General features: G+C 45.1%; 1 protein-coding gene across 3 annotated transcripts in view; it reads right to left on the reverse strand.

The window, feature by feature from the left end:
- Nucleotides 1-18,583: 18,583 nt before the first annotated feature.
- Nucleotides 18,584-24,973, reverse strand: part of SUSD6 (sushi domain containing 6) — a 90,391-nt gene continuing 84,001 nt past the window's right edge. For all 3 annotated transcript variants that reach the window (XM_068543636.1, XM_068543639.1, XM_068543637.1), the window contains exons 5-6: nucleotides 24,434-24,852; nucleotides 18,584-22,488 (exon numbers count right to left, since the gene is read on the reverse strand). In XM_068543636.1, the coding sequence (XP_068399737.1) occupies nucleotides 22,463-22,488; nucleotides 24,434-24,852 (445 nt within the window). In that variant the 3' untranslated portion in view covers nucleotides 18,584-22,462. The remainder of the gene's footprint in view (nucleotides 22,489-24,433; nucleotides 24,853-24,973) is intronic.

The following is a 24,973-nucleotide window of genomic DNA, read 5'->3' on the forward strand; positions in this document are numbered from 1 at the left end:
TCCGAAAGCCACATCATAAAAGACATCACAGCTTCTGTGTTGCACACTCTTGCTCTGGGGAAGGCCACCTGCCATGTCATGTGGACACTCCGGCAGCCCGAAAGACGTCCACATAGGGGGGAGACTGATGCACCAACCTGCCAATCACGTGCATGAGCTTGGAAGTAGGTCCCCGAGACCTGGGCTCACCTTCGGAGGACAGTTGCCCCAGCTGAGAGCTGCAAACTCATGAGAGACCCCAAACCAGGATCACCAAGCTAAGCCATTTCTGAACCCCAGACTCAAAAACTGTGAGACTGTAAATATGCATTGTTGTTTTAAGCCATTAAGTTTGGGGGGTAATTTGCTACACAGTAATAGATAATTAATAAGATGGCCTTAAGTTTTAGAAAGCAAAAACTGACATAATTATAAAAAGAAATTGACAAATCACAAGGCCTAGTCGGAGATCCTAACAGCCTTTCTCAGAAATGGATAGATCAAGCAGAAAAAAAATTATAAAATAGAAAATAATAATACTATTAGCTAATAGTTAAGAACTTACGGTATCGATAAAGGAATTCCCGCTCCCCTCCCCGCACGTTGTCCCGCCGGCGGGGAAATCCTTCCCCGGGGCCAAAGTAGGAGGCACAGACGGCAACTGCACCGACGGCAACGGCAGCTTTTTACCCCGATACACGGTGGCAGGGAGGCGGCACTGACGGTGGCTGTATTTTTCCTGCTGCTTCTCCCCCACGACCTCTTCCGTTTCTCGCTCCATTGAGACGGCGCTGGACTCGCCAGCTCCGCTTTTATCCGGTGCTCAGAGCCTGCGCACTGGAACCGCCTCCGTCCCTAGTGGGCGTCGAGTGACACCCCAACCGAGTTCATCCCGCGCTAGAGGCCAGACTGAGGAGGGGGAGGGAGAAGGGCAGACCAGGGCTGAGGTGGTTTTGGGAGTGGGAGAAAGTGCATGGGGGGGGGGGGTGTCTTTCCAGGGCCTCCAATTATGATCCTCCCACCCAGTAGTGGCGTGCCCAAGCTCACCGATATCCAGACATGAGGGCTACTCAGGGAAAGGGGATAAAGAACCAATCCCTCCCCCCCCAAAAAAGAACTTATGGTATCATTTAAAGTATTTTGCTTGAATACAGAACCTTGCACCAAAAAACAGAGGTATACATTATTTCGAGTGTGAAAAAAGCATCATAAATGCTGACCAGTTGTAATGTCACAAAGAAAATCTCAAGATATTTCAAATAATCTGTTATACTAATCACTGTTTCTACTAAACACAATGCAATTAAACTTAAAACCAATAATTAAAGTGTTTTTAATCCATATTTGAAAACTTAAAAATTTACTCTCAAATAACTCATGGTTAAAGGGGAAATGACACTTAGTAAGAACTGAACAATGGAAATACTACTAATCAAATCTTTTGAAATGTAGCTAGTGGTATATGGAGGGAAATGTGTAGGCTTAAATGCATTTACTGAAAGACGAATTAAAATAAGTAAGTTGTGCTCAATACATGAAGCCAAGCAGAAATACAGAATAAACCTAAATTAAGACCAAAGAAGGAAATTTTTAAAAGGGACAATAACAATAAATTAATGAAATAGAAAGCAACAACAGCAACAACAACAAAAAAAAAAAAAAAAACAAGAGAGAGGGATTAACAAATTCCAAGCTGGTTATTAATTTATTTTTTTTAACTTATGAACTTCATTTAAATTGGAAACTTCTGCTCTTTGAAAAATACTGTTAAGAAAGAAAACAACAAAACAACAATAAAAAACCAAGGAGCAAATATTTGCAAAATATGTATCTGACAAAGGACTTGTATCCAGAATAGAAAATAAGTCTCAAAACTTAAAAAGAAAACAACCCAGTTTTTTAAATGGGCAAAATATTTGAACAGACACTTTACCAGAAAAGACAAATAGCAAATAAGCACATGAAAAGATGCTCAACATCATTAGTCAAAAATGCAAACAACTCAAATGTCCTTTGACCGGTGAATGAATTAAAAAACTGGTACATCCATACGATGGGATACTATTTGACAATAAAAAGGAAGGACTTACTGATACCCATGACAATATGGACAAAAATCAAATGCATTACGCTAAGTAAAAGAAGTCAGACTCAAAAGGCTACATAATGCATGGTTCTATTTATATGACATTCTGTAAAAGCAAAATTTTAATAAAGACAGAAAACAGATCAGTGGTTGCCGAGGGCTAGGGTGGGAGAGGGGTGGTTACAAAGGAATACAAAGGAACCTTAGGGGGTGATGGAACAATCTTGATTGTGACGGTGATTACATCATTGTATGAGTGTCAAAACAAAAAAGAAAAAGGGTGAATTTTACTGTAAAAAAAGTAGACGTTAATAAACCTGACTAAGACAAATAAAACTAATAACAAGCCTCTGGTGAGACTGCTCAAGAAAAAAGTGAAAGTCACACAAGTAAACAATTTTAGGAATTGAGAAATATTAAAGGGTACATGATGGACAATCCTGCAGCCTGTGGAACAAAAACCACATTCACAGAAAGATAGACAAGATGAAAAGGCAGAGGGCTATGTACCAGATGAAGGAACAAGATACAACCCCAGAAAAACAACTAAATGAAGTGGAGATAGGCAACCCTCCAGAAAAAGAATTCAGAATAATGATAGTGAAGATGATCCAGGACCTTGGAAAAAGAATGGAGGCAAAGATCGAGAAGATGCAAGAAATGTTTAACAAAGACCTAGAAGAATTAAAGAACAAACAAACAGAGATGAACAATACAATAACTGAAATGAAAAACACACTAGAAGGAATCAATACAGAATAACTGAGGCAGAAGAACGGATAAGTGACCTGGTAGACAGAATGGTGGAATTCACTGCCGTGGAACAGAATAAAGAAAAAAGAATAAAAAGAAATGAAGACAGTCTAAGAGACCTCTAGGACAACATTAAATGCAACAACACTTGCATTATAGGGGTCCAGAAGGAGAAGAGAGAGAGAAAGGACCCGAGAAAATATTTGAAGAGATTATAGTCGAAAACTTCCCTAACATGGGAAAGGAAATAGCCACCCAAGTCCAGGAAGCGCAGAGAGTCCCATACAGGATGAAAGCAAGGAGAAACACACCGAGACACATGGTAATCAAATTGGCAAAAATTAAAGACAAAGAAATATTACTGAAAGCAGCAAGGGAAAAATGACAAATAACATACAAGGGAACTCCCATAAGGTTAACAGTTGATTTCTCGGCAGAAACTCCACAAGCCAGGAGGGAGTGGCATGACGTATTTAAAGTGATGAAAGGGAAGAACCTACAACCAAGATTACTCTACCCGGCAAGGATCTCATTCAGATTCGATGGAGAAATCAAAAGCTTTACAGACAAGCAAAAGCTAAGAGAATTCAGCACCACCAAACCAGCTCTACAACAAATGCTAAAGGAACTTCTCTAAGTGGGAAACACAAGAGAAGAAAAGGACCTACAAAAACAAACCCAAAACAATTAAGAAAATGGTCATAGGAACATACATATCGATAGCTACGTTAAACGTGAATGGATTAAATGCTCCAACCAAAAGACTCAGGCTCACTGAGTGGATACAAAACCAAGACCCATATATATGCTGTCTACAAGAGACCCACTTCAGACCTAGGGACACATACAGACTGAAAGTGAGGGGATGGAAAAAGATATTCCATGCAAATGGAAATCAAAAGAAAGCTGGAGTAGCAATACTCATATCAGATAAAATGGACTTTAAAATAAAGAATGTTACAAGAGACAAGGAAGGACACTACATAATGATCAAGGGATCAATCCAAGAAGAAGATATAACAATTATAAACATATATGTACCCAACATAGGAGCACCACAATACATAAGGCAACTGCTAACAGCTATAAAAGAGGAAATCGACAGTAACACAATAATGGTGGGGGATTTTAACATCTCACTTGCAGCAATGGACAGATCATCCAGACAGAAAATTAATAAGGAAACACAAGCTTTAAATGACACAATAGACCAGATAGATTTCACTGATATTTATAGGACATTCCATCCAAAAACAGCATATTACAATTTCTTCTCAAGTGTGCACAGAACATTCTCCAGGATAGATCACATCTTGGGTCACAAATGAAGCCTCAGTAAAATTAAGAAAATTGAAATCATATCAAGCATCTTTTCTGACCACAAAGCTATGAGATTAGAAATGAATTACAGGGAAAAAAACATAAAAAACACAAACACATGGTGGCTAAACAATACGTTACTAAATAACCAAGAGATCACTGAAGAAATCAAAAAATACCTAGAGACAAATGACAATGAAAACACAATGATCCAAAACCTATGGGATGCAGCAAAAGCAGTTCTAAGAGGGAAGTTTGTAGCAATACAATCCTACCTCAAGAAACAACAAACATCTAAAATAAACAATCTAACCTTACACCTAAAGGAACTAGAGAAAGAAGAACAAACAAAACCCAAAGTTAACAGAAGGAAAGAAATCATAAATATCAGAGCACAAATAAATGAAATAGAAACAAAGAAAACAATAGCAAAGATCAATAAAACTAAAAGCTGGTTCTTTGAGAAGATAAACAAAATTGATAAAACTTTAGCCAGACTCATCAAGAAAAAGAGGGAGAGGGCTCAAATCAATAAAATTAGAAATGAAAAAGGAGAAGTTACAACAGACACCACAGAAATACAAAGCATCCTAAGAGACTACTACAAGCAACTCTATGCCAATAAAATGGACAACCTGGAACAAATGGACAAATTCTTAGAAAGGTATAACCTTCCAAAACTGAACCAGGAAGAAATAGAAAATATGAACAGACCAATCACAAGTAATGAAATTGAAACTGTGATTAAAAATCTTCCAACAAACAAAAGCCCAGGACCAGATGGCTTCACAGGTGAATTCTATCAAACATTTAGAGAAGAGCTAACACCCATCCTTCTCAAACTCTTCCAAAATATTGCAGAGGAAGGAACACTCCCAAACTCGTTCTATGAGGCCACCATCACCCTGATACCAAAACCAGACAAAGATACTACAAAAAGAGAAAATTACAGACCAATATCACTTGTGAATATAGATGCAAAAATCCTCAACAAAATACTAGCAAACAGAATCCAACAACACATTAAAAGGATCATACACCATGACCAAGTGGGATTTATCCCAGTGATGCGAGGATTCATCAATATACGCAAATCAATCAATGTGATACACCATATTAACAAATTGAAGAAGAAAAACCATATGATCATCTCAATAGATGCAGAAAAAGCTTTTGACAAATTTCAACACCCATTTATGATAAAAACTCTCCAGAAAGTGGGCATAGAGGGAACCTATCTCAACATAATAAAGGCCATATATGACAAACCCACAGCAAACATCATTCTCAATGGTGAAAAACTGAAAGCATTTCCTCTAAGATCAGGAACAAGACAAGGATGTGCACTCTCATCACTATTATTCAACGTAGTTTTGGAAGTCCTAGCCACGGCAATCAGAGAAGAAAAAGAAATAAAAGGAATACAAATTGGAAAAGAAGAAGTAAAACTGTCACTGTTTGCAGATGACATGATACTATACATAGAGAATCCTAAAGATGCCACCAGAAAACTACTAGAGCTAATCAATGAATCTGGTAAAGTTGCAGGATACAAAATTAATGCACAGAAATCTCTTGCATTCCTATACACTAGTGATGAAAAACCTGAAAGAGAAATTAAGGAAACACTCAGATTAACCATTGTAACAAAAGGAATAAAATACCTAGGAATAAACCTACCTAGGGAGACAAAAGACCTGTATGCCGAACACTATAAGACACTGATGAAAGAAATTAAAGATGATACCAACAGATGGAGAGATATACCGTGTTCCTGGATTGGAAGAATCAATATTGTGAAAATGACTATACTACCCAAAGCAATCTACAGATTCAATGCAATCCCTATCAAACTACCAATGGCATTTTTTACAGAACTAGAACAAAAAGTCTTAAAATTTGTATGGAGACACAAAAGACCCCGGATAGCAAAAGTGGTCTTGAGGGGAAAAAATGGAGCTGGAGGAATCAGACTCCCTGACTTCAGACTATACTACAAAGCTACAGTAATCAAGACAATATGGTACTGGCACAAAAACAGAAATATAGATCAATGGAACAGGATAGAAAGCCCAGCGATAAACCCACGCACCTATGGTCAACTAATCTATGACAAAGGAGGCAAGGATATACAATGGAGAAAAGACAGTCTCTTCAGTAAGTGGTACTGGGACAACTGGACAGCTACATGTAAAAGAATGAAATTAGAACACTCCCTAACATCATACACAAAAACAAATTCAAAATGGATTAGAGACCTAAATGTAAGAGCAGACACTATAAAACTCTTAGAGGAAAACATAGGAAGAACACTCTTTGACATAAATCACAGCAAGATCTTTTTTGATCCACCTCCTAGAGTAATGGAAATAAAAACAAAAATAAACAAATGGGACCTAATGAAACTTCAAAGCTTTTGAACAGCAAAGGAAACTACAAACAAGATGAAAAGACAACCCTCAGAATGGGAGGAAATATTTGCAAATGAATCAACGGACAAAGGATTAATCTCCAAAATATATAAACAGCTCATGCAGCTCAATATTAAAAAAACAAACAACCCAATCCAAAAATGGGCAGAAGACCTAAATAGACATTTCTCCAAAGAAGACATACAGATGGCCAAGAAGCACATGAAAAGCTGCTCAACATCACTAATTATTAGAGAAATGCAAATCAAAACTACAATGAGGTATCTATCACCTCACACCAGTTAGAATGGGCATCATCAGAAAATCTACAAAGAACAAATGCTGGAGAGGGTGTGGAGAAAAGGGAACCCTCTTGCACTGTTGGTGGCAATGTAAATTGATACAGCCACTATGGAGAACAGTATGGAGATTCCTTAAGAAACTAAAAATAGAGTTACCATATGACCCAGCAATCCCATTAGTGGGTATATACCCTGAGAAAACCATAATTCAAAAAGAAACATGCACCCCAATGTTCATTGCAGCACTATTTACAACAGCCAGGTCATGGAAGCAACCTAAATGCCCATCAACAGACGAATGGAGAAAGAAGATGTGGCACATATATAGAATGGAATATTACTCAGCCATAAAAAGGAAAGAAATTGGGTCATTTGTAGAGACGTGGATGGATCTAGAAACTGCCATACAAAGTGAAGTAAGTCAGAAAGAGAAAAACAAATATCGTATATTAACGCATATATGTGGAACCTAGAAAAATGGTACAGATGAACCGGTTTGCAGGGCAGAAATTGAGACACAGATGTAGAGAAGAAACGTATGGACACCAAGGGGGGAAAGTGGTGGTGGTGGGGTGGTGTGATGAATTGGGAGATTGGGATTGACGTATATACACTAATATGTATAAAATGGATAACTAATAAGAACCTGCTGTATAAAAAAATAAATAAAATTCAAAAAAAAATAAAAATAAAAATAAAGTAGGTAAGTAAAAAATGTCAGTATCAGTGACCTATTTAGAGGGGTGGCAGAGTGGGAGAGGTGGAAACACCAGGAGTACAAAAGCAGGAATGGTTATATACCAAGCCTCTGGGGAGCAGAAGTGGGTGTGGGGAGGGTGAGGCAAGGCAGATGGCTTTTTCCATTATTACTTGCCTTCTCTGTGTGTGTGTTTTTTTTATACATTATTTAATTTTTATTTATTTATTTATTTATTTTTGGCTGTGTTGTGTCTTCGTTTCTGTGCGAGGGCTTTCTCTAGTTGCAGCAAGTGGGGGCCCCTCTTCATCACGGTGCGCGGGCCTCTCCCTATCTCGGCTTCTCTTGTTGCGGAGCACAGGCTCCAGACGCGCAGGCTCAGTAATGCCTTCTCTGTGTTTTAAACAATATGCTTGTAGTAATTTAAAAACAGAAAAAAAAAATAAAGGTTCATGATGACAGGTAGTAAAATTTTAAAAAATCAAAACACTATATGCCAACAAATTTGGAAAATATACATTTAAATGGATAACTTTATAGAAAAAAATACCAAAATTATCTCAATAAAATGGAAAATCAAATTAAATCAATACTCATTCAGGAAATTGCACATATGGTTTTGTAGGCCAGTTTTATCCAACTGTTAAGAGCCAATAAACTCTGTAGTCTACAGTTTCAGAAAATTAAAAAGAGGGAAGGCAACAAAACATTGTTCCACGGGGTTAGTATAGCTCTGGTAGCAAACAGGGACAAGAAAAGAAATTTTCAGACCGTTTTCACTTACGAATATATGTCAACCGAAAAAAAAAAAAAGCACAACATGAGAGTTGTGAGTTAAGTTTTATTTGGGGCCAGATAAGGACTACAGCCCAGGAGACAGCCTCTCAGATAGCCCTGAGGAACTGCTCTGAAGAGGAGGGGGAGGGCATCAGTATATATATGATTTTAGTGAAGGGGGTACATGCAGCCAAGCACACATTTCGGCCGAAGGTCGCTGCTAGTCACAAGGAGCAGATGCCTCTGTTAATAATTTTAGTCCTTTTCTAGATATGAGAAGATGCAAGAAATTGAGCTCATAAAATCTCCTGAAAATATCTAAGTATCTGAAGGCCTGTTCTGCCAGCTTTTCTCAGAGCACAGAGGGCCTCAGTCCTGATCTCCACCCCGAACTCCTTTCAGGGTGTATTGAGGGTCAGTGACGGCAGGGGATAGTGACTTCAGTCTTGCAGAACCAGATGGTGAGTGACAGTTTTTAATTGGCAGTAGATGCCAATTAAACAAAAACTGCGGTGTATTTTAAGACACATGGGCACACGAGTGACAATTTTAAATTGGCAGTAGATGCCAATTAAACAAAAACAGCAGTGTATTTTAAAACAGGCACACACGGCTACATGCTCTTATAATCAAGTTGGGTTTAGCAAGGATATGAGGATGGTTTAATAGCGATCAATTCTATCACTATTCAATATAATGCATTACATTAACAGATTAAAGAAAAACACGTTACCTCTTATCTTTTCTATCAGTAAAAGCATTTGATAAAATTAAACACTCATTCATTATTAACAGCACTCAGCAAACTAGGAATTAAAAGACACTTAGCTATGCTAGCCTATGAGAGCCAGCCTATGAGAGAATGCACCTAAAGTCACACAGAAGGGGTTTCTTGGTATTTGCTGCCGTGAAGGAGCTTGCACACCTCAGGAAGAAAATGCTACCAGGGGCTTGTTTTGGAAGCTTGTGTTAAGTATTTGAGGTAAGTTTCAAGGCAACATGGTTTTATTCTGGCCTAGGGGCTGTCAGAAAGTGAAGGCAGTTCTGTGATTGGAAATTTCCCTTTTTATCTAGGAGGCCCTCTGGATCCCCTTTTTCACGAGTCTCTCCCTGCTTCAGTCTCTACCCCTGATAATTATGACACCTAGAGCATGCTTTAAAATCTCCTAGGGTGCCCCTCCACCTACAGGGTAGCATTTAAAGTCATGAGAATGTCCCTCCCAGCCCTTTACCATAGAGCAGTCTCCAGGTCCATGCCACTGGGCAGCACATCCCCACACACACACCCTCCCTTCCAGCCACACCAAACTCCCCCCTGCCCCCAACACCACAGCCTCTTTCAGGCTTCTAGGCCATGGCTCACAATTTTGGCTCAGTCCAGAAGGCCCCTTCCCCTGCTCACCTTCTTTCTGCTGAGCAAACTCAAGTCCCAGATTAAATGTCACCTGCTCTGCAAAGCTCTAGTCAGTGGTCCTGCACTACTCCCCCCTATTTTCCCCTGTGCTGTCTCCCTCCTCATCCTTCTTGCAGCCCTTCTTTCCTCTCTCCTGCCCTTCCTCCATCTTCCTTTCCTACTTCAGTGAAATAATGAGTCTCTGGACCTGCCCTGCTGGGCGCTGAGGAGTCAAGGGTGAACCAGGAGGCCACAGATCAGTGGCAAGACTATTAAAGAGCCACGCACGAAAACCTCCAGGACCCAGCAGCGTCCACACCTTCAGCTCCACAAGCCCAGCCCCCAGCACAGGCCTGGCACTTTGCAGACGCTCAGGGAAAATCTGCTGGATGAAAGGAGTCTGTTGTAGGTTGAATTGCGTTTCCCAGAATGATACATTCAAGTCCTAACCCCCAATACCTGTGAATGTGACCTCACTTGGAAATAGGGTCTTTGCAGATATCATCAGGTTAAGATGAGGTCGTATTGGGTCAGGTAGATCCTAATCTGATGACTGGTGGAAACAGGGAAATTTGGACACAGACACAGAGAAGATGGAGGCAGAGATAGGAGGGATGCATCTATAAAACAACAAGCGACAAAGATTGCTGGCAGCCACTAGAAGCTAGGGAGGGGCAAGGAAAGATTCTCCCCCTAGAGCTCTCAGAGGGAGAAAGGCCCTGCTGACACCTTGATTTTGGACTGCTAGCCCCCAGAGATGTGAGAGAATAAATTTCTGTTGCTTTAAGCCATCCGGTTCGTGGTGATTTGTTACTGCAGCCCTAGTAAACTAATGCAGAGTTCCAGGGTCATTGCCCATGAACTCCTGGTCACATTCCCTCTCCACCACCCCAGGAGGCCACAGGTGCCCAAAACTCTGCTGCAGGCTGCGTCTCAGCTTTCCAGTTTATCCCACCCGCCTGGCCTAAGCCTCCCTTCTCTGACCGGCAGAGGACTAGTGTCTAGTCTGACATTAGATGGCGCCAGCAGGCTGAGCCATCCCGGCTCCCTCACCATGGGCTGAGCTCCCAAGGCCAAGACAAGGAACAGACATCAACTTTTTTTTAAGTTCTTCCCAAAGAGTTGGCTTTTGTTCTATCAGAGGGAGGAAATCAGATCCTTTCACCTGCAAACTGTCCTTCCCAGCCTCCGGGTTTGAGCTGCCGTGGGGAGAAATCAGAGGAGCCGAATTATTGCCCTCAACCTCCCCACCTCCCTGGGTTTTGCCCTCCCAGGTGGGCTGTGTTCTGGTCCTTCGAGTTCCCCTACATCTTCCTATGGGAGGTCAACCACTTCTTTTTTCACCCCAGAAGCAATTCCCTAGAACAGGCGTTGATTCTCCCCCTGGACACAAGTCTGATGGACCCTTCCCTGGGTCCTGGTCCCTCAGCCCCATACTCCTGGACCCTTTGCACAGCTCCCTATATTCTCTCTTTCCAATCAAAGCCCTTTGTGCATTTCTCTGTTCTTCCTCTTTTTCTCCTCCACCATAGAGATGTACGGTTGACCCTTGAACAACACAGGGGTTAGGGGTGCCCACACCCAGTAGTGGAAAATCTGAGTATAACTTTACAGTCCAATGTCCATATCCGAGGTTCTGCATCTGTGGATTCAACTCATGTAGTACCGTGGTATTTACTATTGAAAAGAATCCATGTATAAGTGGACCAGCACAGTTCAAACCCATGTTGTTCAAAAGACCTGTACAGTCTTTTCGACCTTTCTGTTTTTTATTCCTTCCCATACAGTACAGTCAACCACAGAGACCTCAGACCTCTTAACCTGAACGATCTTCCCAAATATGTGAGCAATGGTCTCATTTCTTCCACACTAACTCAAGCCCACCTTCTCGTCTAATCATCCGAGGGCTGCTCTCCCTTCTCTCACCAGGATGCCTGCAGTGATCTCCTGGTTAGGTTTCCACTCTAATTTATTGTCCACCAAGTTCTTTTCTAATATACTCAGAGCCTGTCCTTCTGCTCTTCAAAATCCTTCTATGGCTCCCACTTGCCTAGGGAATCACATCCACATCCTTAAGAGGGCAGTCAAAGTCCTGCTCCAGCTGGGGCCGTCATATCTTTCTAGCCATTTCCCTCACAAGCTTCCTCCATGCTGTCTGCCCCCTGGATACGTCACTGTGGGAGAGAGCCTTGGTCAGAGCCCCCTTTGGAAATTGAATGTTATATTAATTTGCTGGGGTTGCTGTAACAAAGTACCACAGACCAGGTGGCTTAAACAACAGAAATTCATTGTCTCAGTTCTGGAGGCTGGAGTCCAAGATCAAGGTGTCGGCAGGGTTGGTTCCTTCCAAGGGCCGTGAGGGAAGGACCTGTCCCAGGAGGCTCTCCTTGGCTTGTGGGTGGCCATCTTCTCCCTGTGTCGCCGCATCATCTTCCTTCTGTGTCTGTGTGTCCAAATTCCCTCTTCTTATGAGGACATCAGTCATATTGGATTAGGACCCACCCTAATGACCTCATTTTAACTTAATTACCACTTTAAAGATGCTATCTCCAATTTCAATCACATTCCAAGGTACTGGGAGTTAGGACTTCAACATATGCATTCGTGGGCTTCCCTGGTGGTGCAGTGGTTGAGAATCTGCCTGCTAATGCAGGGGACACGGGTTCGAGCCCTGGTCTGGGAAGATCCCACATGCCGTGGAGCAACTAGGCCCGTGAGCCACAACTACTGAGCCTGCGCGTCTGGAGCCTGTGCTCCGCAACAAGAGAGGCCACGATAGTGAGAGGTCCGCGCACCGCGATGAAGAGTGGCCCCCGCTTGCCGCAACTAGAGAAAGCCCTCGCACAGAAACAAAGACCCAACACAGCAATCAATCAGTCAATCAATCAATCAATTAAAAAAAAAAAAAACATATGCATTCGTGGGGGTGGACACAGTTCAGTTCATCACATGAACGATTCCAAGCCGTAATTTTTATTTTCTCCAGGAAGGCAGATGGAAATAACAGGCAATGAATACTGTTTATTGTTCTTAAGCAAAGCTCTTTGGGGAGCTGTGTGTCCCTTCCCAGAAGGCAAATTACTAATTTGTAACAAGAGAAAAGATCAGATACATTTGCAAAAATTCTTTGTGAATATTTTCTCTGTACCTAGGTATCATGCATTTTGGTTTTTTTTAAGAAATAATTTAATTTTGAGCAGGTAATATATTCACTTGCTGCAAAATTCAAAAGTACAAAAGGTGTAGAAAATGACCCTTCCTCCCAAGTCATGCTCCGCCCCCAGAGGCACCCAATGCTGACCATATCTGGAATGATCTTCTGTGCATAGAAAAGGATGTACATTGACACATTTTAAAAATCCTTTTTTGTACACAAATGATAGCGTTCCAGCACCCTCTTCTGTACCTGGCTTTTTTTTTTTTTTTTTACAACAGTGTATCCTGCAGATTAGTCCAGAGCTATTTTATTCTCTCTCTTTTTTTTTTCCTGTATTCATTTATGTTCAGATGTATCATATGTATTTAACCAGCCTATGTTGATGATTATTTAAGTTATTTTCAAATTTTGGCTTTATTAGACAACTGCAATGAATAGCTTGTATACTTTTGATATTCCATGTATTATGCGAGGATATCTTTCAGAAAAATTCCTGCAAGTAGAATTTCTAGGTCAAAGAGTGTATTGTAATATTTTTTAATTTAAGTAAATAATTTTATTTAGAAACAAATTTACAGAAAGTTTCCTGAACCATTTGGGGAGTATGCTGTCGGATCCCCTTTAACGTGTATTTCCTACGAACAAGGACATGCTCCTGCGTAACCTCAATATAACCAACAGAACAAGAAATTAACACAGATACATTACTACCATCTAATCCTCACACTCCATTCAGGTTTTGCCTGTCGTCCCAATAACGTCTTTTATGGCAAAAGCATCTAATTTAGAATCATGCCTTGCATTTCTCTGGAACAATTCCTCAGTGTTTCCTTGACTTGTACGACCTTGGCATTTTGAGGACTACAGGCCAGTTATTTTGTAAAATATCACTCAATTTGGGTTTGTCTCATTTTTTCATGATTAGATTTAGGTTGCATTTCAGGGCATGTTATGGAAGTGATGCTGGGTTCTCTCATTGCATTCTATCAGGTGGTGCATGATTTTGATTTGTCCCCCTGGATGAAGTAATGTCTACCAGGCTTCTGTTTATCTATACGGACTCATGGTCTCCTATTGTATTCAATGGATTATGATCTATTATATTATCATCACTTTACTTTGATGCTCATATTGTTCCTGATTTGGTCAGTAGAAGCCCCTTCAAGTGGGAGTCCTTTGGACATGTACCCATCATTTCTTGAGCACTTTTTTTGCTCAATACAACAAAATATTGCAGGCTCATCTAGTACTCTTCCTGCCTGGGCTCTGGAAACAGCCATTTCTCCAAGAAGCCCTGGTTCCTTTTAGTGAAAAACAGTATTTAAATGCCAAGATCTGAACTCTAGATGTGCTCGCTGCTATTGAAGTGTCACTGCTCCCAAACCTTCTGGAAAGAGCTAGGGAATATCGGTGTGTGTGTGTGTGTGTGTGTGTGTGTGTGTGTGTGTGTACATGCATATGTGCATTACACCTATATTTCTACATCTATTTATGTAGATTGAAACCATGAAAACCTACCATTCCAATCTGACACTGCAGGGTTCATGGTGTTTGTTCTGTTTCCCATTCTGATATATGTAACTCTGCCCCCACTTAATGGCATTAGAATTGAATTGTTCAGTAAGAGAAGGGAAGAGGAGCTGCATTGTAATTTGATGGTTGTTGCCAAATTGCTCTCCACAGAGAATGTACCAATTTACACTCCCAGTCTGGAGAGTCCTCTTCTCCATACTTCCCACCCCACAGCTCCTTGGGTTTTTTCCTTGTTTGGTTGTTGTTGTTTTCAGTTTTAATATTCTAAAAAATTGAAGTATAGTTGATTTACAATGTTATGTTAATTTCTGCTATACAGCAAAGTGATTCAGTTATACATATGTACATTCTTTTTTTCATATTCTTTTCCATTATGGTTTATCATAGGATATTGAATATAGTTCCCTGTGTTATACAGGAGGACCTTGTTGTTTCCACAGCTCCTTGTTGACTTACTCCCCCTACCTGTAGTGTTAAAACACAATTCATCCTTCACAATGCAAAGCAAACGGCACCTTCCCTAGGGAGTCTCTGCTCGTCCCCCAAAGAAATGAACTCTTCCCTCTTCACTCCCCAGGCACTTTGCTGGTGCTCCGTTAGACTTCTTTCTTTAAGTTCTGCCTTAAGTTTCAGGCAGCTATTTAATCTCTTTTCTCCCCTGTTAGTCTGCAAACTCTGAGGGCAAAGACTGAGTCTTATTCACTGCTGTGCCCCTGGAATCTAGTATCAGACTTTGTGTAAAGTGAATCCTAAAAAAAAAAATTTTTTTTTTTTTTTTTTTTTTTTTTGGTTGACTGAATTAGCAAATGCATGAATGAACAAATGATTAGAGCAGGAGTGGGAATGGCCATCCCATAGAAAGGCTACAGCACCAAAGTCTCTAAAAGTCTTTGGAGCCGATGTTCAAGGGCTTCAAGAAGCCACCCCAGAAGCCAGAGCCGCCCCCATGCTTGGTGTGTTTGTGTGGAGCCAAAGTCCTTCCTTTACACACCCCAAATTACCCCAGATGTTCAGCCCCAGCCAGCAGGCTGAACCTGCAAGCAGGCTGCCTTTGTTGGAGGCTGGACTACCTGCTCCCACAGGAAGCTCTGCCGGGGGGGAAGTCCACACTTGCCAAAACCGCCTCAGTTTTCTGCCAAGTTGGGAATTGTCTGCCACCCCAGGCTCAGGGACAGTTCAAGCTGCCCCAGATGGGCTGCTCAGGACATTCCTGTGTTGTGAAATTTCCTTTTCTGGGGGCCGTAGGGCATCATGGGAAATCTGAAATGCCAAACAGCTGTCCACCTCTGGGCGTGGGACGGGATGGTCCCCAAGCCCTGTGATGCTCCTCTACCACCACAGAGCTTAGAGCAGCAACCCGGGCCCGTCTTGGGAACGTGTCATGTCTTGCCCAGGTTCAGATTAATTCCTTTCCTCAGGAATTTATCTATCTATCATCTATCTTTCTCTCTCTATATAATGCATTATTTAATTTAGAAGAGGAATCGCGGTTTTGATTTTTCATCTCAAACATGGATGTCTCGGACGTCAAACTTGGACAGTTTTCGATATGTGTCTTTGTTACAAAGAGTAAGCAAATTACATTTTAAAATTCAACTTCAGGAATAATGAAACAAGTGTGAATCAAAGCACCATTTTCTGTCAACTAGCATATTTTTAAAAATGGTAACTCCCCATGCTGGTGAGGTTGTTAGGAAAATGAACGCTGCCAATGACAACAAAATTTGGAATAACTTCCTTGGTGGGCAATTTGAGATATATCAAAAGACTCTAAAATGTGTGTTTCTTCTGATGTAGCAGTTTCATTTCCAGAGAAATAATTTAAAATACTATCAAACCACTGATTATAAGAATTAAAAAAAACTTTTGGCAACCTAGAAGTCCAAATTACCAATACGACAGAAAACTATACAACCATTAAAAATGAGGTCAATGAAATTTTATGAGATTAGAACAACACTGCCAGCAAGAGGTGGAATTATGGGTGATTGTAATGTCTTTTCTAAATTTTCTCAAATGCCTATGTGTTACTTTGGCGTACTGAAAGATATTTTAAGTGGTCTGAGAAAGCCCGGCCCTAGAGACTGTTACTACTTTTGTTCTTGTCTAGGGGTCTCCACTTTCCAAATTGGGAGGCAGGGGTTCAGCAGCAGGGCAGGAAATTCTTCTTCTCTCCTCCCATCCACTTTCCAACCTGAGGCAACCACTTCAAAGACAGCCCTTCCCCCAGCAGCTCTGCAGGTTTCGCGGGCTGTTGCCTTTGTCCCCCTCATCTGTCTGTTCAAGAGAAAGGCCGCAAGCCTGCGGTTGACCCCGTTTTGACAAGACTACCCAGCATACCTTACCTGATGGGACGTGTTTCTGCACCTATTTCCCAACGACAGAGACAACTTACCTCTCACTGAAACAAGCAATCTTTCCTGTGCTTTTTCTTGTAGAGGAACAACTCCCGCCGCTTTGTGAATTTATGTCTTATCACATTTCTGCATAGCTTAAATATTTGCCTCCTCCCAACACCATGATGGGTGCGTCCCATCCTTTGAGATGAGAGTAGTTTATCATCCTCGTGAACAGTGTGCCATTTCCGTGCCCTAAAATTAGTGTTTTTCCTCTACCTGAAGCTCTCTGGTGAGACAGAGACTCTGAAAGGCAGAAAGAAGGGGGTGAGGGCCTGGAGAGGCAGGCAAGAGTCTGATGGGGTAGTAACGGGCCAGGGGAGGGGATCACTCCAGCAGGGGTATCCGGGTTTGAATTCAATCCTGGCTCCGCTTTGGGCAAGTTAGTTCACCTCTTTAGGCCTCACTTTCATTCTATATGGTCTGGGGCTCTGGGCAGGGATGGTACCCGCCTTGTAGAGCTGCTGTGTGGGTTTCATGAGTTTATACACACGGAGTACTTAGAACCCTGCCTGGTACAGAGTAAGTGCTTTTTAACGATCAGCTTTTATCACCATTACTCTTACTGGTACAATACTCTTCTCTTCCTCTCCTTGCAATTAATGGCAGGGATGTCTGTGCGGACCCTTCTGAGGACTGGTGCTCTGAGGCTGAGACTGGGTGTTTGGCACAGATGCCCCTAGAATGTTTTCCCACCTGACACTGTGTGTTAGAAAAACACATCCTGACCATTACCCCGAGGGCAAATTTAAGGGTGGCCTGGTTTTCAATCCCAAAGTACCCTGTACATCTCTCTACTCACACCCTTACTACCTGTTGCAATTGCTCAAGTACTGTCTGTCGGCCTCTCCTACCTGGCAATGATGACCTCTTCACCTCTATGTCCTCTGCCCTTTCACCTCTAGATCTCCATCATTTCCCCTCCCCAAACTGTGCCTTCCATTTCCCCATCTCAGAGAATGGTGTTGCTGTTCACCTAGCTAGCTGCTCAAACTGCCTTATTTCCCACAAGACCAACAACTTCTTACATGGTCTCCAGGTACTTATGTTTTATCCCCCTAAATTCGTTCTTCTTAAGAGACGGAGACAGCTTCCAAAAAAAAACAAAAAACAAAACCAGAGCTTACTAAGTCATTCTATTACTTAAAACCATTAAGGCACTCGTTGCCCTTAGGATGAAGTGAAACTTCCCAGCTTGGCTGGCCGGGGCCTCCTACCATTGGCCTCTGCTTACCTCGCTCAGCCGGTGCTGAGCCACTCTGCCCTCAGCCCTGCCTGCGGCGGCCCTAGGCTCCTTTCAGTTTCTCAAACTGAATGTGCTTTTCTGCTGCCTTCACACCCACACACACACCGTGTCCTGCTCTGCAGCCTCACTCTTCTGGCCCTTCGCATCTCAGCTCACGCGGCATTTCATCCAAAAGGTGTTTGACTGTCCCCCAACATAACTTCGGTGATCACAGCCGTCACCGCACAGTGCTGTGACTGTCTGCTTTCCTGATACGTTAGGAATTCCACGCAGGCCCCAAACTCACGATCCTGCTCACTGCCCAATCCCAGCTTGAGCACAGTGGGGGGCACACTAAAGAGCACCAAAAAAAAAAAAGAGAAGTGATGTATTTCCACTTATGTTTGTGGTCTCTCTTCCCTGTACCTTCATCCTGTCTCCTCTTACCAGGTACCTCTCTCCCCAGAGCTAGCGCTTCATCCCTTCATGAGCTCCTGCCCACAGGAGGGTTGCTGCAAAAACTTTCTGGAAGGATCACATCTCTCACAACTGCCTTCATAAGAACTTTTTTTTATTATTATTATTATTTAGAAATGCAGTTATATACATAGAACAATTAAAATTAAATTAAACTTTGTACAAATATTAAAATACTATCTTCACACCCACTGCAATGTACAGGATACCAAAAAATATATATATAAAATAAAATAAAGCAAACCCAAACTGATTGACATCCTGCACAGTCAATGATGCGTGTGTCACGTGAAACCACTGCAGAGATTCCATAGTGGTGTGATGAGAAGCCTGGGCAGGGTGTGGTGGGCTGCCAGGTAACCCTCCTCGTCCCTCTCTCCTCCCTGCTTGGCGATCTGAGTGCTTTGCCCCTGCTTCTTCCTAGCCCTAGCAGAGGGCTCAGCCTTGGGGTTCTCATTCAAAATTCTACTAGATTTTCAACTGGCAGTTAAGAGGAGTCGCTTCCCAGGAAAGCTGAGCCTGCCTTTCCCTCTCCGGGGAACTGGCTACTCTACCACTCAGGTGCACACATCTGTCAAACAAAATCCTCTCGGGACCCCTCGCCGGACACCAGTAATGACAGGCCCTATGCTGAGAGCCAGGAGCCCTGGCAGGCTCCACGAGAGACGCTCCCAGCCTCTATCCTCAGCAAGCACATCTGGAATTAAGCTGTCAAGCCTGTGTCCCTTCCTTCCTGGGCCTGTTATTCTCAAGGTGGGGGTGGGGGGGGGGGAGGAGGGGAACAGGCAAGGATCTAGAAATATTTGCAGCATTTTCCATTCTCTATGTAAAGATGTTCCCTGGGAATGGAAGTGACATTGTTATACAGAAAGCAAGTGGTTTGAGCTCCTCTGGGATGGGGAGGGAAAAGGCCGAGTGCTAGGATTCCTGAGCCACCACTAACTTAGCAGGAAAAGTATACCTTTGTCTGTCTTGCCATCCAGCTTCTCCACAGAGCTTTAAAGCTGGGGGAGGGGGAGAGGAGGAGGGCAGGAAGAATGGGGATGACAACATGAGTTCTATCTGCAAATGGAGTGTTAGTAGGATGTACATTGAAATACCTTATAAAACCAAAAGAACTCACAAAGTGGCCAGGACTCGGCCCATTTCACGGTTCATACCCAGTGAAGTGGGAGCATAGCACACAAAACTCAAAAATGGCAAAAGATGGAGCCTACGTGCTGAACTAAGGCATTGAAAGGGATGGAAATTTTTAGTAATTTTCACCATATACTGGCCCTTGCAAGTCACTGGAATGTGACTGCAAGTTGCCAGGATATAAGACCTGCACTGAGTCAGCTCATGGACGCAAAAACAAACAAACAAAACAAAACACCCCTTTTTAAAAGTCCTTTGGTGCCAACCGTTCTCCTGGGCAAGTCCTCTGCTGGACTCCCCTGGAGGGGAGCCCAGGAAGTCAGACCATGGGCAGTTTTCCCCACCTGCTCCAGGCCCCTCTGGCGGCCCCCAGCACCACCTTGTCTCTCAGCCAGGCCCCACTCCAGGGCAGCTGTGGGGGGCCCTGATCCTTCGCAAGGGACAAAGGCCAGAAGCTCTAGAAACAGCAGCGCATGGCTGATGTGGCAGCAGAGAACTCACTGCGGCAAGCCGTCATGGGTGTCAGCAGCAATGAGAGGCTGCCTCTGCACCCACAGGCCAGGGGACTCCGGGAGGCCCCAGCAAAGCCAGTGACATGGGGGATGTGGAGGGGAGGTTCCTGACTTTTCTCTCTTCCCTACCGGGTGGCAAGTCTAGGCTTGTGATCCCCAGGGCGGGCGGGCAAAGTGGAAGAAGGGTTCAGAAGGCAGGCTTTTCTTTTTTCAAGGGCCAAGCCGGTCACCTCTGTGGCTGAATACAACGCAAACAAAAAGTGCAATCTCTTGGGTGAAAAACCCAGAGTAATTATATAAAAAAAAGGTAAGAGCTTCCATTTAAAGAAAGATTCCAGACTAGAATTCAGGTATTGGAAGATTGGGAAACGAAAAGCTGCAGGCTCAGCAATGAGACTTTGGATGCCTCCCCCCGGCCCCCACTGGTCCCTGCTCTCTTTTGGAGGAAGACGAGGGCAGCCGGTGGGTGGAACAGAACCTGTGCAGGGTGAAGCGGTGGGGCCGGGGACCCTGCCCTCCAGATGGGCCCCGTGCCAGCAACGGCTAGCAGGCACGTCTCCAAAAATGGCCTCTTCTGAGGCCAAGGACAGCCCTGCTCCGTTCCGTCTCCCTCCGGCTCGCGGGTCCGGGCTGAGGGCACAGCACGCGAGGGCTCCCGCGGGGAGGAGGCCGAGGCAGGCAGGCACTGCCCTCACCTGAGCCGAGGGAAGACCACAGGGGCGGCGGCGAGCCCCCCGCAGAGCGAGAGTGGGGAGTAAAGTGCGCGTGTGAGAGTGGAGGCGGGAGGCTGAGGGCGGGCCGTTCGTTCCTCTCCTCTTGGAGGCCACCCGCAGCCGCCCCGGAGCTACCCTGTTAGGTCAGGAACTGAAAACACATCGGGCTCTATTATTTTCACCACCCCAAACAGAGGCTGGGGGAAGGAGCGGAGGCGCGCTCCTTAGTGCCACACCTCCTGAAGAGGCAGCAGCCCTCTCAGCATCGGACACTCGGCCGAGGGAGCGGCCCCAGCAGGGCCCCGGGGCCAGGCTGCTTCCAAACCACCTCCACCACCAAGCTGGGGGGGTGTGCCGACTGTGTCTTGGGCCCTCCCGGTGCCGGGAAGACCAGGGAGTCGTCCGCCAGCTGTGACGAGCGGAGGGGCGGGCGGCAGGGGAGGGCGGAACGAGGAAAAGCAGCAGCGAGGCAAGCAGCAGGATGCCTCCTGGGCACAGTTACTAAGGCACGTGACTGTGGTGAGGAGGACCCTCGGGACCGGGGCGGAGCTGCCTGCAGCTGCCTGGGGACTCGGTCGGCGCCTCTCAGGCCCCCTTCCCTCACCACGAACCCAGAGCAGGGCAACTGGCCCCAACTGCCAGTGACCAGACGGGCATCCCATGGCATCTCAGCAACACTCCCGTCCCATGGATGATTCGCCTCAGGCCTCGGCCAGCAAGGAAGCCGGAGCTGCGCAGGATCAAACCCAGGGGGCCGCATGCAACTCCCCGCTACGCTCCAGGGAAAGAGAAAGGACCGAGGCCAGGAAGGCCAGATGCTGGAAGTAGGAAGTGAGAACTTGCATATGCGGAAGACGGTCATGATCAGCCACCGTCCTCCCCTCCCTTGGGATCTTCTGGATGCTTCTTGGAAACTCAACAGGGCCAGGCGCCGGCACCTCTGAGCTACAGAGCTGGGTGCTGGGATGGCTCTGGCATGACTTTACACAGCCTCCCTGCTCAGCCAAGCAATGCGCCACCAGTGTCAACCAAGGGTAAGCCAAGGGAGCCACACTCTTGCCCCAATTCAAGCCACTCTCGGATCTGCTCCTGCTAAGGGCAGCGGTGCCAGCCCCCAAAGGAAACAGGCCAGACCCAGGCCCGGCCCCTTGTGTGGCAGAGTGCCGCCACGAAGGCTTGCAGGACAGCAACAAGCCCGCATGACAGGGACACTGGACGGGCAGGAGGAAGGCACAAGTAAACGCAGCGCTCTCGGGCCCACGGGGGCTGCCGCCCAAGCGCTCGCTCGCTGGAGCGGACCCGGAGGGCTCAGGGCAAGAAAGGGTTCAATCCAGCACATTCAACGATGTCCCTGACACAGACGGGAAGGCTGGGCCAGGCAAAAAGCCAGCTCCTCCAGCTGTCCAGCAGGCAGATGGTGAGAATCTTCCTTGAGTTTCCAGCCAAGGTGGGCCTGCAGGCCCTCAGAGATACAGAGATACACAGATACACAGGTGGCAGCTCAGGTATCCGGGCAGGGCAGCTGGACTACGCGGTGCTCAAACCCACAGGGAGAGGGAGGAAGGGCACAGAGGAGAGAAGCCAGCGGCAGCCCTCATGCTTCTTTCAACAGCGGGATATCTGCGGGCAGAGGAGGACGGAGAGCACAGTGGTTAGCCCGTGTGAGTGACTCTGCAGCACATCTGACCCCGTCGCAGGGATCCCATGTTTAAAGAAATAAAATGCCCTACTCACACGCTTCTAGGTAGCCTAAATCCCTCACCCTTTTCTAGGCCTTCCTTGCTCATCTCTCCCTCTGCCTGTGTGACAAAATCTGAACATTCAGTCGGGTATTCAAACCCCTTCTGGTCCTACCACCTTGAACCCTCTTCTCTGCTTTAACTCTGCTGGTTTAGTTGCTTCTCTTTCTATCCTTATTCTCGCCCTATGAGGCTCCTGAGCCCTGGTAAGTCTCACCTCCTCCTTCAAGCCATCCTCCAGCTGTGTGATACTGAGTAAATCACTCCCCGTCTCTGGGTCTTAGTTGACTCATCTGTCACCCGGCTTAGATTGACACCTTAAGGGCCTGGCTCCCTTCACTACTGTCAGCCCCAGACAGCTCAGGCTTAGCCTGTAACCAACTCGATAAACTATGTGTCTTGTTTTTTGCACTCCTCATTCTGACATGGACTCTACCATTCTTGGTTCCATTTTTTCTCAAGTATAGGCTCCATCTTTCCAACTGACTGACAATCCATGTGGGCAGAGCATGTTTCACAGTTCTTTCCATCACACCTGAAACCTAATCCAGCACCTGGCACAAGATGGGCTCTGAAAAACGCTTGTTCAATACATGGAACAAAGCAAGGGAGCAAGGAGGAGAAGGGAGAAGAGCTGGCACCACCTTGGCTCCTTAGGAAGGATAAGGGCTGAGGTTTGTGTCAATACGTGCAGACACACAATATGTAAAGCTGGCTGCCCATGGGGGTCACTGGCTTCCACCTTTAAACCTTGGCCACCTATTTAATGGCCCCTTCCTAGCTCTATATCCCACCAAGAAAAAAGGAGGCATGCTGCTGATAATCAGGAAACCCTACACCTGATCTGCACTTAGGAATTTCCAACTTCTTTGCTTTCAGATATTCTAAACCGTACACATTAACTGTGCCCAGGACTCCCAGGAAACAGAGAGTTTTCTCTAAGGCTCTTTTACGGGGGAGTTGGTACGTATAGAAGTCCTCACTTTCTAAAGGGAAACATCTAGATTCGGTCTGCATCCTGAACCACAGTGGGATTTTACATAAAGATGTTTTTTAAAGTGACAGAGTCAATCCCAACGTTCAACTCTCCAGGCTCCGGTAAAGGCAGAGGTGTCGGGAGGGGGCAATTTTGTTCTCTGGCTGGTTTGCCACAAAGGACCTGGAGTGACCTGGGAGGCAGCATGGCACCATGGGGCTATAACGCAAGTTTGGGAGCAGATCCGTCAACTTCAAATCCCAGCTCAGCCACCTACCAATGGGCAAGTGACTTAACGTCTTTGAGCCTCAGTTTCCCTATCTGTAAAATGGGGCTGGTAATAATACCCACTTCTCAGGATCACTGTGAGGTTTGACTGACACAGTGCAAGAAAACCAACTAGCACGGGACCTGGCATGCTCCTATTTAAAATGAAGCAGCTGGAATGCTCTGGGAGAGGCAGGCTCCAGTTTTCTCTGTCATAAGACCCCACACCTCCTTGTCATTCCTGTTCTTTCAGGAACATAAAAGTTATAACAAGAGAACAGGCCCCACTCCACCTCCAACCGGCTGTCTACCCTTTGATTTAGCATATCCCTGAGGCCATGAATAGTTTCGGAGACTCCAAACCTATTAAAATTCACAGACAACAGTGAAAAGCCTCCCTATACAGAGCCCAAAGTCCTACCTGGGGCTCCGAGGGTAAAATTCTATTTTGTAGGATAATCCCCCAGGTATTATCTTTCTTTGCCCCCAGATACACCAATTATCAGGAAGGTTCGCAGTCCTTCCTCACTCCCAGCAAGGACCCTGAGCAGATAATAACGTATGATCAGCACAGAGCACCTACCATCTGTGTAGTCCTCCGACGTGAGGCTTTGTATGTCACTGTTCTCTGAATCTGGGGCTTCTTTGTGTGCCACGCGGCTGTTCCCTGAGCCGGCCACCCAGGAAGCGGGGGCTGCCTGATGCACCATCACAGTCTCCGAGCCCCGAGAGCCCCGGGCCTCACACAGTCCAGACTGGCCCGGGGCCGCCTCCTCTCCGCCTGCCGAGGAGCAGGCCCCCTGCTCCTGCAGCTGCTGCTCCCTCGGCCCGCTCCTCCCACCGGGCCCAGACCCTTCTGACAGCACAATCTGCACTCTGGGGTCAGCGGGCGGCACGCAGTGACCGGAACTGCCGTACACAGCCTCCTCATACGACGGGAGCGCAACCTGGACTCCATCCACCATGATGGAGACCTGGTCCCCGGACACCCCCTGGTCACGCCTGCATCCGGAGGAAAGGACAAAGGAAGAATCAGAATACATGCACAGGCAAATATCACAGTATCAACAACACCAACCGTTTCTGACCACTTACTATGTGCCTGGCGTGGCACTAAGGGCTT

The sequence above is a fragment of the Eschrichtius robustus genome, chromosome 1, assembly GCF_028021215.1.
Source record: "Eschrichtius robustus isolate mEscRob2 chromosome 1, mEscRob2.pri, whole genome shotgun sequence".
In the NCBI taxonomy this organism is placed as follows: domain Eukaryota; kingdom Metazoa; phylum Chordata; class Mammalia; order Artiodactyla; family Eschrichtiidae; genus Eschrichtius; species Eschrichtius robustus.